The following is a 14,112-nucleotide window of genomic DNA, read 5'->3' as shown; positions in this document are numbered from 1 at the left end:
GAGACCAAGAATGATTGAACCTAGGCTTTTTAGCATGAGCAATAGAGAAAGTACGTGGAATGTGTGCCTCCATTCCAGAGACAATCACCTTAGTGATGCGCTGGGCACACACAGAGAGGTATCTCTCCTGGAAGCAGTAACCTAATCATTCCCCGGGAAATCGGAGAAGTACATCCTCACGTCGTCCCAATTAGCTGAAGAGAGTTTAAAAAAGCACCGGCTTTTTGGTGAGTCCTTAGGACGTACAGAAGCGACAGGACAGGGTACAGAAATAAGGTTATGATCGGAGGACCCCAACGGAAAGAAGATTTTAACAGAGTAAGCCGAAGGGTCAGAGGATAGGAAAAGGTCAAAAAAATGTTAGACGTGTCTCCAAAGCTGTCGGAGATACATATTGGGTGCTGAACCAACTGCTCTACGTAGATCATTGAGGAGAACAAAGTCGTAGGCTTGTTCACCAGGCTGGGCAAGGAAAGAGGAAGAAAACACAGGAATGATAAAAAACATCTCGAGGGGAGGTTATTATAGACACCCTTCCCATCAGGTGGCGACGACCAAGTTTGATCGCCGACGTGCCGCAGGCATTACGCATTTCGGCCGCGTATATGCCGCCGTGAACCGGCGGCTTGCCGCAGGCTGGTCCGCTGCAGTCGCTGGTCGAACAAATCGAAAATCGTACATGGCCACCGGTTTACAGAAGGTAAGCTTTCTGCCTGGGGTACACATGCGGAAAACTGCAGGTGTGCCGCCGGTCAAACCACCAACCGGGAATATTGCCGATCTTGCCGGCGGTCTGGCCACGACTGACAGGACGGTGGTAATCGGGGAAGACCGAGACCGTGACCGGGAATGTGCGCAATCCCCTGTAGTGAATCCGGACCCTGGTCCGCTCCCACTCTCAGACCGCTACACCAGACATCACTTAGGTCGAGTGGCCTTTGCTTCTAGGTGTGGCGTTGCCGGGTCCGTGAAAGATCTTGAACTCACTGCGTCATGTAGGATGTTTCGAGGGCAGAGAAACGTATTGATGCCGGGTGAGTCTTTTACTGTTGGCGGTGAAGCAGCCACTGATACAAGTGCAGCGACAGGTCACGGTGTTAATACTGGCTCTCGATGGAGAACTTATCATAGTATAACTACTTAACTATCTATAGGAACAAGGGAACAACAACTATCTTATATACCCTTTACATTTTTTTCAGGTGCTTACTGTCACACCATCCACTCATTAAAATTAATAAAGCTATCCCTTCATACAACGGGTCTCTGTTTCAATACAGTTGCTATAGTCGCCAATGAAAGACATTTTACTCATTACAAAACCTGGGAATAATTTATTCCTAAGGAAAATAGCACAACACGGACATCCGTCAATGTTGACACACAAGTGTAACGAAATAAACCTATGGATGCTTATCAACTGACAGCGGTGGTTAACAACAGGTTCACATACAAAGTTACAGTGTGAAAAGTACGATAAATCAAGGTAGTTCATTGGTCTTTCCCGTTCTGTATCTATACAACATGCGGTTGTTATAAACCATCACTTACAAACAAGTTTCACTTTGTCTCGCGTCACTCCTTCTTTTTCTTGACACGGTCAGTAAAGACTAAGGCAAACACTGCCCAAGAGAAGCGACGCAGGAGCAGCAGCAGGAGCAGTAGGGCCATCAGCAGGAGGCCCACCACGTCCAGCAGCAGGAACTCCACCCAGGACAGCTGGGTGGCCGTGCACCTCAGCTGCGGCGCCCCTCGGTGGCGGATCACGTACTCCGTCCAGAAGACGGCGCGCTCCTGCGGCGTAGTCAGCTGATCCCTTAAGGACGCCGACATCACCGACACGGCCTCTTTGTACCTGGACAAACACAAGGACAACACAGTTACACAAGTTCGTCGCGGATTCTGGATCACGATATTCCAGTCGTCTTAAAATGTCCTCCAGTTACCAAGTATACCAAATAGGAGGAGTAGGTAGAAAGACACCTAACAAAACGGGCGTAAGCCACTCCCGGTGAGGTATATATGAGAAGCGAGGAGGGTGCTAAAGCCCTCCAAAGACCCTTCCCATGTCCTCACTAACCTTTTCCCTATTGTCTCATCAACACCAGAGAGTAGTTCAGCATGCTCTCTAAAGACAGATGCTCTCTCTTTCCACACCACACTACATTCACACAACATACACACTTTTCCCAAAATTAAATGTTCAAAATGGCGCATATACACACTGCCTCAGAGTCCCCGCCTGGGGGAGGGGGGCACAAATTACCCCAGGGAGGGCTCCCCTATCTGGCCGCCGACATAAGAGGTGTCTTGATAACTCCTCGAACCTTTTTCTTATCAATTTCTGTAACATTCGCGGTCTTCGTTCTAATTTTTATTATGTGGATCACCATCTCTCCTCCTCTAAACCTCACCTTCTTTTCCTCACCAAAACACAGGTTTCTGAGGCTCCTGTCAGCAATCTCTACTCTGTTCCCTCCTACTATCTCTATCCTAAATTTCAATCTTAAGCTGGATGTTGTGCCTACGTGCGCAACGACAACACTTAATCTCGTGCCCACGACCTTGACTCTTCAGAATTTTCCACCATCTGGCTAAGACTCCATTGTCATATTACTAAATATATCTGTGATGTTTATCTTTCACCTAACTCTACTAATTATGTAAAATTCTTTGACTACTTGAAATGTAAAGTGGAGCACATCTTGACCCACTCTCCCTTCGCTGAAATCGCCATCCTAAGAGATTTCAATGGTCACCACCAGCTTTGGCTTTCATCCTCTTTCACTTACCAACCTTGTTAACAAGTCTACAACTTTGCTATCATCAACGATCTAAAGAAGTTGGTTCAGCACCCTAAACGTATTCCCGACCGTCTTGGAGACAGACCCAACATACTAGACCTCTTCCTTACCTCAAACCCTTCTATTTACTCTGACAAATAGTTCTCTCCGTGGGCTTCTCCGATCACAACCTTATTTATGTATCCTTTCCTATCGCTCCTGTACACTCTCTTGACCCTCCGAAGAGGCGATGCTTCTGGCATTTTGCTTCAGCCCGGTGGGACGACCTGAGGGTGTACTTTTCCGATTTCCCTTGGAATGATCACTGCTTCCAGGAGAGAGACCCTCTGTGATTGTCTCTGGAATGGAGACATACATTCCACGTACTTTCTCTATTCCTCATGCTAAAAAGCCCTGGTTTAATCACACTTGTTCTCGTGCTGTCAAATATAGAGAGGCAGCTCACAAAAGGTACCTGAGCCTTTGCACTCCTGCTAACCATAATCTTTATATTTCCGCCCGGAATCGTGCCAAATCAATTCTTCGACTTGCTAAAACTTCTTTCATTGAAAGAAAATGTCAAAACTTTGCTTTTTTTTCTAATTCTTCCCGGGATTTCTGGCACCTAGCCAAAAACATCTAATTTCACTTCTACTTCGTTCCCTCCTCTCCTTTACCCTGTCGGCAGCACCGCCGTCTCATCTATCTCTAAGGCTGAACTCTTCTCTCAAACCTTCTGTAAAAACTCAACTCTGGACGATTCTGGGCATATTCCTCTACTCATCCCTCTTCTGACTCCATTATGTCTGTTATTAAGATTCTTAAGAACGATGTTTCTTATGCCCTCTCTGGCCTCAACCCTCAGAGGGCTTATGGACCTGATAGAGTGCCTCGTATTGTCCTTAAAAACTGTGCCTCCGTGCTGACACCCAGCCTTAGCAAACCTTTTCGTCTCTGCCTCTCAACATCTACCTTTCCTTCCTGCTGGAAGTACGCCTTCATACAGCCTGTGCTTAAGGAGGGTGACCACTCTAACACCTCAAACGTCCGCCCTATAGCTTTAATTTCCTGTCTATCTAAAGTTTTTGAATCAATCTTTAACCGGAAGATTCAAAAGCACCTATCCACTTCTGACCTATCTGATCGCCAGTATGGGTTCTGCAAATGGCGTTCTACTGGAGATCTTCTTTCTCTCTTAACTAACTCTTGGGCATCCTCTCTTGGCCGTTTCGGTGAAACTTTCTCTGTTGCGCTAGGCATATCGAAAGCTTTCGATAGAGTCTGGCACAAGTCATTGCTTTCTAAACTGCCCTTTTACGGTTTATATCCTTCTCTCTGTTGCTTAATCTCCAGCTTCCTTGCCGGCCGTTTTATTTCCGCTGTGGTAGTCGGTCACTGTTCTTCCTCTAAATCGATCAACAGTGGTGTTCCACTGGGCTCTGTTCCATCACCCACTCTATTATTCATCAATGATCTTCTTTCCATAACAAACTATCCTTTCCACTCATATGATGACGACTCCACTCTGCATTATTCAACTTTTTTCAACAGAAAACCTTCTCAACAGGAATTACAAAACTCCAGACTGGAGGCTGCAGAACTCCTAATCTCAGACCTTGCTATCATTTCCGATTGGGGTAAAAGGAATTCCATGTGTCCTTCAGTGCCTCAAAAACCCAATTTATCCACCTATCATCTCGACACAATCTTCCAAACACCTATTCCCTATTCTTTGATAACACTCAGCTGTCACCTTCTTCAACACTAGATATCATCGGTCTATACTTAGCTCAAAATCTCAACTGGAAACTTCACACCTCTTTCACTAAATTAGCTTCCTCGAGGTTGGGCGTTCTGTATCGTCTCCGCCAGTTCTTCTCCCCCGCACAGACGCTCTCCATTCATAGGGGCCTTGTCCGCCCTCGTATGGAGTATGCATCTCACGTGTAGGGGACTCTACTCACACAGCTCTTCTGGATAGAGTGGCGTCTAAGGCTCTTCGTCTCAGCTGCTGTCCTCCTCCTACTGTTAGTCTTCTACCTCTTAAATTCTCCCGCCATGTTGCCTCTCTTTCTATATTCTATCGATATTTTAATGCTGACTGCTCCTCTGAACTTGCTAACTGCATGCCTCACCCGCTCCCGCGGCCCCGCTGCACACTACTTTCTACTCATGCTCATCCCTATACTTCCCAAACCCCTTATGCAAGAGTTAACCAGCATCTCCATTCTTTCATTCTCTTCACTGGTAAACTCTGGAGCAGCCTTCCTTCCTCTGTATTTCCACTTGCCTATGACTTGACCTCTTGCAAGAAGAGTGTATCAAGACACCTCTCCACCCGAAATTGACCTCTCTTTTGGCTATTCTTTACTTTTGTCTTTTATGGGAGCGGCGAGTAGCAGGCTTTTATTTTTTTTTCACTCTGTTATCCATTAGCCGTTTTCTTTGATGCAAAAAAAAGGGCTGAAAGATATTCATGAGTTCATGCGTGGTGAACTAAAACATTGAAAACTAACTTTGGTTCGTTTATAATATCAGTGAGGGCGTTGACAATCCTATCGGCAGTAAGTTCCTCCCACTCCAGCATGTGACCCAGACCCGAGCTTTCCACAAACACAGCTTGCGTTGGTTGGTCAGTGAAGACGGGGAGGACAAGGAGGGGTGTGGCGTGGAAGATGGACTCCTGCACGCTGTTCAGGCCGCCGTGAGAGATGAACACTTTCACGTTGTCATGAGCTGTTGGACAATGGTTTGATATGTTAAAACACAGATCTATACAGACAGGTGAGCCGCACTCGGTCGCCTGCTCGTTAATATTTTTTATTTTTGGTCTAGTCAGGTTTCTTGCTCAACCTTTCCCTACGTAAATTCGCATACACTTCTGCGCTTTGTAGCTCACTGCCTGCTAAGGTCCATCTTCACCTGCTAGGGCAGCAGAAGCGCTCAGCAGTGACTGACCTTAGTTCCATCTGAGTTTGTGTGTTAAGCAATCAGCCCTCCGTAACGCAACACATCATGCATGAGACTCCTAATGACAAAGCGTCATATCGTGGCGCCGTGCGCTATCACAGTACTCACCGAGGATGTCCTGCTGTGGAAACCAACTGCTGACCCTAACGTTACCAGACGCACCCTCCACCTTTCCTTTGTACTTCCAGAGGACGCGCTGCGGCAGCCTGCGGAAAGCTTCAAGGAAAGCTTGGAGGTACTCCTGCGGCATGGTTTCAGCTTGAACGATGGAGCCCAGACTGAAGTAGATGACGCCCTCTGCGCCCGCGTCTGTAATCCATGACTCTAGGTCCTGGAGTGTGAGAGAGAGAGAGAGAGAGAGAGAGAGAGAGAGAGAGAGAGAGAGAGAGAGAGAGAGAGAGAGAGAGAGAGAGAGAGAGAGAGAGAGAGAGAGAGAGAGAGAGAGAGAGAGAGAGAGAGAGAGAGAGAGAGAGAGAGAGAGACGCTTCACATCCATGGAGGGCGAGGGAAGCTGGGCGTTGGTTGCCTTTAGAACAAATATGCTGGTCACAGTGCAGGTAAACGGCGGCAATAAAAACAAACTATTGTGGCTTACCTCCGGCAAGGGTTTTGCCGGGCGGCAGTGCATGGCGCCCACCTCCACCTGTGAGGGCAGCAGGGGCACCGTGGTGGAAATGCTGAAGTGAGTGTTCAGCAATGACAGACTTTGGTTCTTTTCGATCTCCAGCAGCGGCGGCAGATCCGGGAACTGGGCTGAGATCTGGAGAGGAAGACCCAATAGCTTATCCCCTTTCATTGTTTCTTTCCTTTTTCGGTTTACATTTATGTTGAGGTAGAACATAAAAAAGACAAAATAGACTACCTCGTGTTGAACCTTCATGACAGATTGGCAGATAAGCAAGCAGCATTCAGACATATAGACACACAGGCCTGGTGAACTGATGGACAGGTAGACAAATAGTTAAGCTGACTGGACCTGCGGTTAGTTACCTCCATTTGCACCAACGGAACAACGGCCCAGTTCCTCCAGTAAAAAGATACGACTACATGCATGACAGTGTTTTTTAGCCGCTGCCACATGGACATGGGCAAGGGCAAGGCAGCCACGATGTTCGGGACGTAGGCCGGGTTGAGTACGTTGCCCAGGACGGCACTCTGGCGGGGATCCATCCCGGGAGTGGCGACGGTGATGAACGGAACCTCGTGCACGAAGGGGTACGCGAGCTGAAGATGAAACGGCGGCTGTTGAGGCTGCGTCTGGCTGGTGGCGTCTTGTTATTGTTAATGCAAGAACACAAAAATACAAAGTGCCAATGGAATCACTCGTGGGTATCTCCCTTATCACATGTGATCTGCTCTATGTTGACCTCATAAAATTATCAGCTAGGTTTTATCGTTTGTGCATCATGTTTGGTATCCTTGTGTAATCTCGTGCCATGGATCAATATACATGTCATTCACCTTATGGTTACTTTTTACTGATTTGTTGGAGTGCACTGCAGTCTGTTTGAGCAAAATATTACAGGCGGCCACACTCCCTCATGCTCTTCAATTTTGACTGGCCAAGTAGCAGTCAATCACCGCCCTGGAAAAGTTTACTTTGCCCTGGCCCAGGAAGCTCGCTCTGCGCTCACGCTGCCTCGCAATGCTATGGGATGAATGAAAAAAAAAATTTTGCACTTCAATATCACCATGAAATATTACCTCGACGAAATATCACCATTGAATATGTATAGTGCCTGAAGTATTAAGGACTATGATGAGACCCCAAAAATAGCAATAAGTACAATGTGAACTTTAATATAGATAGAAATTTAACTTGTTTTTATCGTATAAAAAAATATCTCCATTCATCACATGATATCTACGAGAAAAAATAATTTGTCATCTCGTGTCATAGTATGAATGCTATAGATAATGACTCAAAGATGGCAATGATTCTAAGAAAATACAGGTAGGTCTTGTAGTAGTCCAGATATTATTAGAAAACTAAGAACATTGCGGAGAGTCTAGACGCCAACGGTCAAGGCGGAAGCAAAGTGATGAGTCCTGCGCGGTGACTGGCTGCCACAGAGCAAATCAAAACCAAGAGGAAAAAAGAAGAGACATGGCCGCCTGTAATAACTCATTGAAGCAGACTATGCTTATGTCACAGACCACTATTGTTTTTTTGTTCTCTCCCACACACATCATTCACTTCTTAATCTTACATTTTCTTCATATTGTTTGCTCAGTATTTTTCTTAACTCAACACTCACCTCGCTACATATGTGGTCGATAACGATGAGGTCAAAGTCTTTCCTTTTTTCATACAGCTCCTTAACAGCTGGCACATTATACAGTTCCTTCGCTAAGGGGGGCAGTATTATTTCACCGATAGTAAAACCTCCAACTCCATCTTTACCTATTTCGAATACTGTCTTGTTAATCTTTAAATAGGGCAGCCCATGGACTATTTCACGGATGTTTGGGTTGTTGGACATTCGTGGAAGGTTCGTGAGCATCACGATCTGTGGGCAGAAGTGTTATATTTAACGGGCAAATGAAAATAAAAAAAAATAAAAAAAATGATGTAGCCACCATCCGAGGCACACACACATCAGCGGTTCAGCCGCACTTCAGTTGAATTTCCCTTAAAATGTACGTACTCCACACCTAAACCAGTACAAGATATGTAGTAAAGTGATAGTGATCACATCTGTTCATTTATTTATTTTTGCTTGTGTGTTCTGACTGTCTTAAATTTAATGCAAGAAGGAGCAGTGAAGGAGATGTCCAGGAAATGGTTACGTCACGCTAAAACTAATTGGCCCTAAGTTTGCCTGTTTCTTTCACGAGCCACAATCTGAACCACTGACCAGGATTTGCTGAAGACACTGCATATATATATATATATATATATATATATATATATATATATATATATATATATATATATATATATATATATATATATATATATATATATATATATATATATATATATATTACTGCTGTTATTAATATATGTACTGCTGTTCCGATCATTTCATTCCGATCATACGATCATTAAAACTTATAATAATATTTTTTTTTTAAATAATAATTACAAGAAACACCTATTTCAGACGTTCTTTAAGTAATAATTTCAAATAAGTAATAACTTAATTATTTGCTCATAAATATCTTTATTTTTCCTCTTTCTTTTGGTATATAGGACATGGTAAAGAAAAAAAAGTTATCTTAACTTCTTATTTTAGGCATTTATATGTCTACCTTTTTTATTCAGTTTATGAAAGTATGCAAATGGAATTATGTTCGCTATTCTAACTATTGTTTGAAGCTGATTTAGTTTTTTGACAAATATTTATATTTATTTTAATATTTCATCATCGATATTTAGGAAATATTTTTTACTCTAGTATGAAAACAAACGATAGTGATCATTAATATCCTATCCTTCCTGATTAAATAGCTTTTTGAATAAAATAAATTGATCCATAAATAAGGGAGTTACAAGAAGAACATAAGCAATAAGGTTTTGATTAAAAGTGAGCCAGGTAGGACACGTAGCAATGGGTTTAAGTTGGATAAGTTCAGGTTCAACAAAGACATAAGCAGGAATTGGTTTACCAACAGAGTGGTGGATGAGTGGAATAGACTTAGTAGGCATGTGGTGAGCGCCAACACGATAGATACATTCAAGTAGAGGTTAAATAATTTCTTGGATGGGAGGGGCATGGGGCGTTAGTAAGGTGCCGTGGTCAGGGCGGCATGCTGCGCTGTCTCGCAAGACCTCCTTCCTCCTCCTCCTCTTGTTGCCGGGGGGGGACCCGACGGGTGGGGGAGGGGGTCGAGGTGAGGCCAAGCCTCCCCCCCCCCCCCCTCCCCCGTTAGGATGGTTGGGGGACGAGGGGGCGCGAAGCACCTCCTTTTAACAAAGGTCTTGTTAGTTCCATGAAAAGGAACTGCCGCTGCCGCCATTAGAGGGTGGTAACACTGCAGCATAAAATTCATAACTGACAATTGAGGCAGGCAGAAATCGGGCTCGGATCACAAACTTGTCCATGATTACTAAAAAAAAAAAAAAACGAAAAGGTAACGTATTTAAGGCTGGGTTCACACGAGGCACTTTTTAGTGGTCAGTGGCCGCCACAAAAAGTGGCCATGCACAACAAAAAATGAACGCCACGAAAAATGGTGAGTAGGTAGATACTTTTTACCAAAGGCATTGATCCGGCTCTCCAAATCCTTATTTAGTGTCCATTGTCTCACAGCCATAGAGTAAAACAGGAAGCACAAGCGGTTTGAAGATCCGGATCTTTGTCTTTCTACACGAAATCACATATCAACAACACCATATACTCGTGCTCAGGGAGTCCATAACACCGTGGGCCAAGCAAATCCGCCGTAGGACTTCCTGGCGAGACCCACCATAGTTCTGATCCACGCTACCATGGTATGTGAAGTTTTCCAAATCTCAGTGTCCTTGCCACACGCATGCACAGACTGTACTGTTTCATCTAGCAGGCTGACCTGTACCTTGGTTTTGGCCCAGGAGACCTGAAATCTCAAGTGCTTCGCCTTCTCGTGCAGTGCCTGGAAAGCCATCACCAGAACCTACAGCGACCCCACAAGGATTACTGCATCATTAGCAAAAACAAGATAAGTGACTTTGGTATTGCAAATACATGCTCCACAATGTCTAGGCGACTAAGCCTGATGGGCGAGCCTCCCGTAACTCCCTCTGACAGGGAGATACCTCTTTAGCCGACTGGTTAAGGCGTGGCTCTTCCGTCTCGCTGGTCGAGGGTTCGATTCCCGGCACCGACAAACCTTTCCTGGTCTGGATTAATTTATCGTGTGTTTCGTTTCACGCAGTTGCCGTGTTGGAGTGTAGTAAATTATAAAATTCTGGCGTTACACTGGTGGCAAAGCGGTGGTATCCTCTCCTATGGTTATATTGTGTCACCCCGAGTGGGTAACAGGTTGAGTGATGGCCCATGCTCCCCTAATTTCATAGAAAATGGGAAATCTCAACACACAGAAATTAATCTACATAGGAATGGGGAGCCGTGTAGTGCGGCGACTAAGCCTGATGGGCGAGCCTCCTATAATTCCCTCTGCCAGGGGGGTACCTCTTTGGCCGACTGGTTATGGAGTGGTTGGTCGTGGGTTCGATCCCCGGCGCCGGCAAAACCTTTCAATGTTTGGATTAATTTCTCGTGTGTTTTGTTACACGCAGAGGTCGTGTGTGAGTGTAGTAAAGAGAGAAGTCTGGCATTACACTGGTGGCAGAGCGGTAGCATCCTCTCCTGTGATTCTGTTGTGTCATCCCGAGTGGGTAGCAGGTAGAGTGATGGCCCATGCTCTTCGAAGCTCGTAGAAAATGGGAAATCTCAACACACAGAAATTACTCTACATAGGAATAGGGAGCCGTGTAGTGCGGCAAGTAAGCCTGAAGGGCGAGCCGCCCATAACTCACTCTGCCAGTGGGGTACCTCTTTGGCCGACTGGCTAAGGCGTGGCTCTCCCGTCCTGCTGGTCGCGGGTTCGATCCCCGGCACCGGCAAACCTTACCTTGTCTGGATTAATTTCTCGTGTGTTTCGTTTCACGCTGTGGCCGTGTTGGAGTGCAGTAAATAAGAAAATTCTGGCGTTACATCTGGTCCACAACTCTTCCTAGTACCGAGTCAATATAAGTGTTGAAAAGTGACGGGGCAAGGACACAACCCTGCCTCACTCCCGCGTTCACGGGAAGGAAGCTGGACATGCCCCCCCCCCACCCCCCCCTCCCCGATACACACACTTCACAACACTCTAAGTTCCAGAATACTGGTCAGTCAACAAACCAACAGGCCTTGAAGAAATACGATGGAGTAGCAGGAGATCCCAGCGTCCCATGCGATTTACTGAGACAAATGCCTTCTTGAGATCGATATAAGCTGCAAGCATCCTCTGTCGCAACTCAGGTCGGCGCTCCACCAGTTAGCGAAGCGCTAGGATACGGTCAGTTGTCGACTTACCAGGCGTGCCTCCTATTGTCCTCGAAAACTGTGCTTTCGTGCTGACACCCTGCCTGGTCAAACTCTTTCGCCTCTGCCTGTCGACATCTACCTTTTTTTTTTTTTTTTTATTTATTTTTTTTATTTTTTTTTTTTACAGCAAAGGAGACAGCTCAAGGGCACACAAAAGTAAACATCAATAAAAAAAAAGCCCGCTACTCGCTGCTCCTAAAAAGAATCCAAAGAGGTGGCCGAAAGATAGGTCAGTTTCGGGAGGAGAGGTGTCCTGATACCCTCCTCTTGAAAGAGTTCAAGTCGTAGGCAGGAGGAAATACAGATGAAGGAAGATTGTTCCAGAGTTTACCAGCGTGAGGGATGAAAGAGTGAAGATGCTGGTTAACTCTTGCATAAGGGGTTTGGACAGTATAGGGATGAGCATGAGTAGAAAGTCGAGTGCAGCGGGGCCGCGGGAGGGGGGGAGGCATGCAGTTAGCAAGTTCAGAAGAGCAGTCAGCGTGGAAATATCGATAGAAGATAGAAAGAGAGGCAACATTGCGGCGGAATTTAAGAGGTAGAAGACTATCAGTATGAGGAGGAGAGCTGATGAGACGAAGAGCCTTTGCCTCCACTCTGTCCAGAAGAGCTGTGTGAGTGGAGCCCCCCCACACATGAGATGCATACTCCATACGAGGGCGGACAAGGCCCCTGTATATGGACAGCAACTGTGCAGGGGAGAAGAACTGGCGGAGACGGTACAGAACGCCCAGCCTCGAGGAAGCTGATTTAGTAAGAGATGAGATATGAAGTTTCCAGTTGAGATTTTGAGTTAAGGATAGACCGAGGATGTTTAGTGTTGAGGAAGGTGATAGCTGGGTGTTGTCAAAGAATATGGGATAGTAGTTTGGAAGATTGTGTCGAGTGGATAGGTGGAGAAACTGTGTTTTTGAGGCGTTGAAGGACACCAGGTTCTTCTTGCCCCAATCGGAAATAATAGTAAGGTCTGAGGCTAAGCGTTCTGCAGCCTCCAGCCTTGAGTCGTTAAGTTCCTGAAGGGTGGGTCTTCTATTAAAAGAAGTTGAATAATGCAGAGTGGAATCATCGGCGTAGTAATGGATAGGACAGTTCGTTTTGGAAAGAAGATCATCAATGAACAACAGAAAAAGAGTGGGAGATAGGACAGAACCCTGTGGGACACCACTGTTAATAGATTTAGGGGAAGAACAGTGACCGTCTACCACGGCAGAAATAGAACGGTCAGAAAGGAAACTGGAGATAAAGGTACAGAGAGAAGGATAGAAACCGTAGGAGGGTAGTTTAGAAAGCAAAGATGTGTGCCAGACCCTATCAAAAGCTTTTGATATGTCCAGCGCAATAGCAAAAGTTTCACCGAAACGGCTAAGAGAGGATGACCAAGAGTCAGTTAAGAAGGCTAGGAGATCACCAGTAGAACGCCCCTTGCGGAACCCATACTGGCGATCAGATAGAAGGTCAGAAGTGGAAAGGTGCTTTTGAATCTTCCGGTTAAGGATTGATTCAAAAGCTTTAGATAGACAAAAAAGTAAAGCAATAGGACGGTAGTTTGATGGTTTGGATCGGTCACCCTTATTAGGTACAGGCTGTATGAAGGCATACTTCCAGCAAGAAGGAAAGGTAGATGTTGACAGGCAGAGGCGAAAGAGTTTGACCAGGCAGGGTGACAGCACGGAGGCACAGTTAAGGACAATAGGAGGCACTCCATCAGGTCCATAAGCCTTCTGAGGATTGAGGCCAGAGAGGGCATAGAAAACATCATTTTGAAGAATCTTTATAACAGGCATAAAGGAGTCAGAGGGGGGATGAGTAGGAGGAATATGCCCAGAATCGTCCAGAGTGGAGTTTTAGAAAAGTTTGAGAGAAGAGTTCAGCCTTAGAGATAGATGAGACGGCAGTGTTGCTGTCAGGACTGAGAGTGGAGGGAAAGATGAAGAAGTGAAGTTGGAGGAGATGTTTTGGCTAGATGCCAGAAGTCACGGGAAGAGTTAGAGAAAGCAAGGTTTTGACATTTTCTATTAATGAAAGAATTTTTGGTTAGTCGGAGAATAGATTTGGCACGATTTCGGGCAGAAATGTAAAGTTCATAATTAGCATTAGTTTGAAGGCTCTGGTATCTTTTGTGAGCTACCTCTCTATCATTGACAGCACGAGAACAAGCGTGATTAAACCAAGGCTTTTTAGCGTGAGGAGTAGAGAAAGAACGAGGAATGTATGCCTCCATTCCAGAGACAATCACCTCTGTGATGCGCTGAGCACACACAGAGGGGTCTCTATCCTGGAAACAATAATCATTCCACGGGAAATCGGAAAAGTACATCCTCAGGTCGTCCCACCGAGCTGAA

At 45.6% G+C, this 14,112-nt stretch overlaps 2 protein-coding genes across 2 annotated transcripts; both read right to left on the bottom strand.

Annotated features, from left to right (window-relative positions):
• Nucleotides 1-957: 957 nt before the first annotated feature.
• Nucleotides 958-5,772, bottom strand: LOC126984324 (UDP-glucuronosyltransferase 2B14-like). The gene is made up of 2 exons (XM_050837939.1): nucleotides 5,300-5,772; nucleotides 958-1,855 (listed from the first exon to the last, which is right to left on the bottom strand). The coding sequence occupies exons 1-2, from the start codon at nucleotides 5,368-5,370 to the stop codon at nucleotides 1,576-1,578; spliced, it is 351 nt and encodes a 116-aa protein (XP_050693896.1). The 5' UTR covers nucleotides 5,371-5,772; the 3' UTR covers nucleotides 958-1,575.
• Nucleotides 5,765-7,414, bottom strand: LOC126984323 (UDP-glucosyltransferase 2-like). The gene is made up of 3 exons (XM_050837938.1): nucleotides 6,744-7,414; nucleotides 6,349-6,513; nucleotides 5,765-6,084 (listed from the first exon to the last, which is right to left on the bottom strand). Exons 1-3 carry the CDS (start codon nucleotides 6,921-6,923, stop codon nucleotides 5,812-5,814), a joined length of 618 nt encoding a protein of 205 aa, XP_050693895.1. The 5' UTR covers nucleotides 6,924-7,414; the 3' UTR covers nucleotides 5,765-5,811.
• Nucleotides 7,415-14,112: the final 6,698 nt, after the last annotated feature.

Source organism: Eriocheir sinensis, chromosome 57 (assembly GCF_024679095.1).
Source record: "Eriocheir sinensis breed Jianghai 21 chromosome 57, ASM2467909v1, whole genome shotgun sequence".
In the NCBI taxonomy this organism is placed as follows: domain Eukaryota; kingdom Metazoa; phylum Arthropoda; class Malacostraca; order Decapoda; family Varunidae; genus Eriocheir; species Eriocheir sinensis.
This window is presented reverse-complemented; position numbering and strand designations above follow the sequence as displayed.

Excerpts from the sequence above, each read along its gene's own strand:
- LOC126984323 (XM_050837938.1), bottom strand. The coding sequence starts at position 6,923 with ATGGATCCCCGCCAGAGTGCCGTCCTGGGCAACGTACTCAACCCGGCC. Across the intron at positions 6,514-6,743 it reads TTCCGTTGGTGCAAATGGAG|ATCTCAGCCCAGTTCCCGGA; the intron begins GTAACTAACCGC and ends CTTCCTCTCCAG. Across the intron at positions 6,085-6,348 it reads CGGCAAAACCCTTGCCGGAG|GACCTAGAGTCATGGATTAC; the intron begins GTAAGCCACAAT and ends CTCACACTCCAG.
- LOC126984324 (XM_050837939.1), bottom strand. The coding sequence starts at position 5,370 with ATGCTGGAGTGGGAGGAACTTACTGCCGATAGGATTGTCAACGCCCTC. Across the intron at positions 1,856-5,299 it reads GATATTATAAACGAACCAAA|GTACAAAGAGGCCGTGTCGG; the intron begins GTTAGTTTTCAA and ends GTGTTTGTCCAG.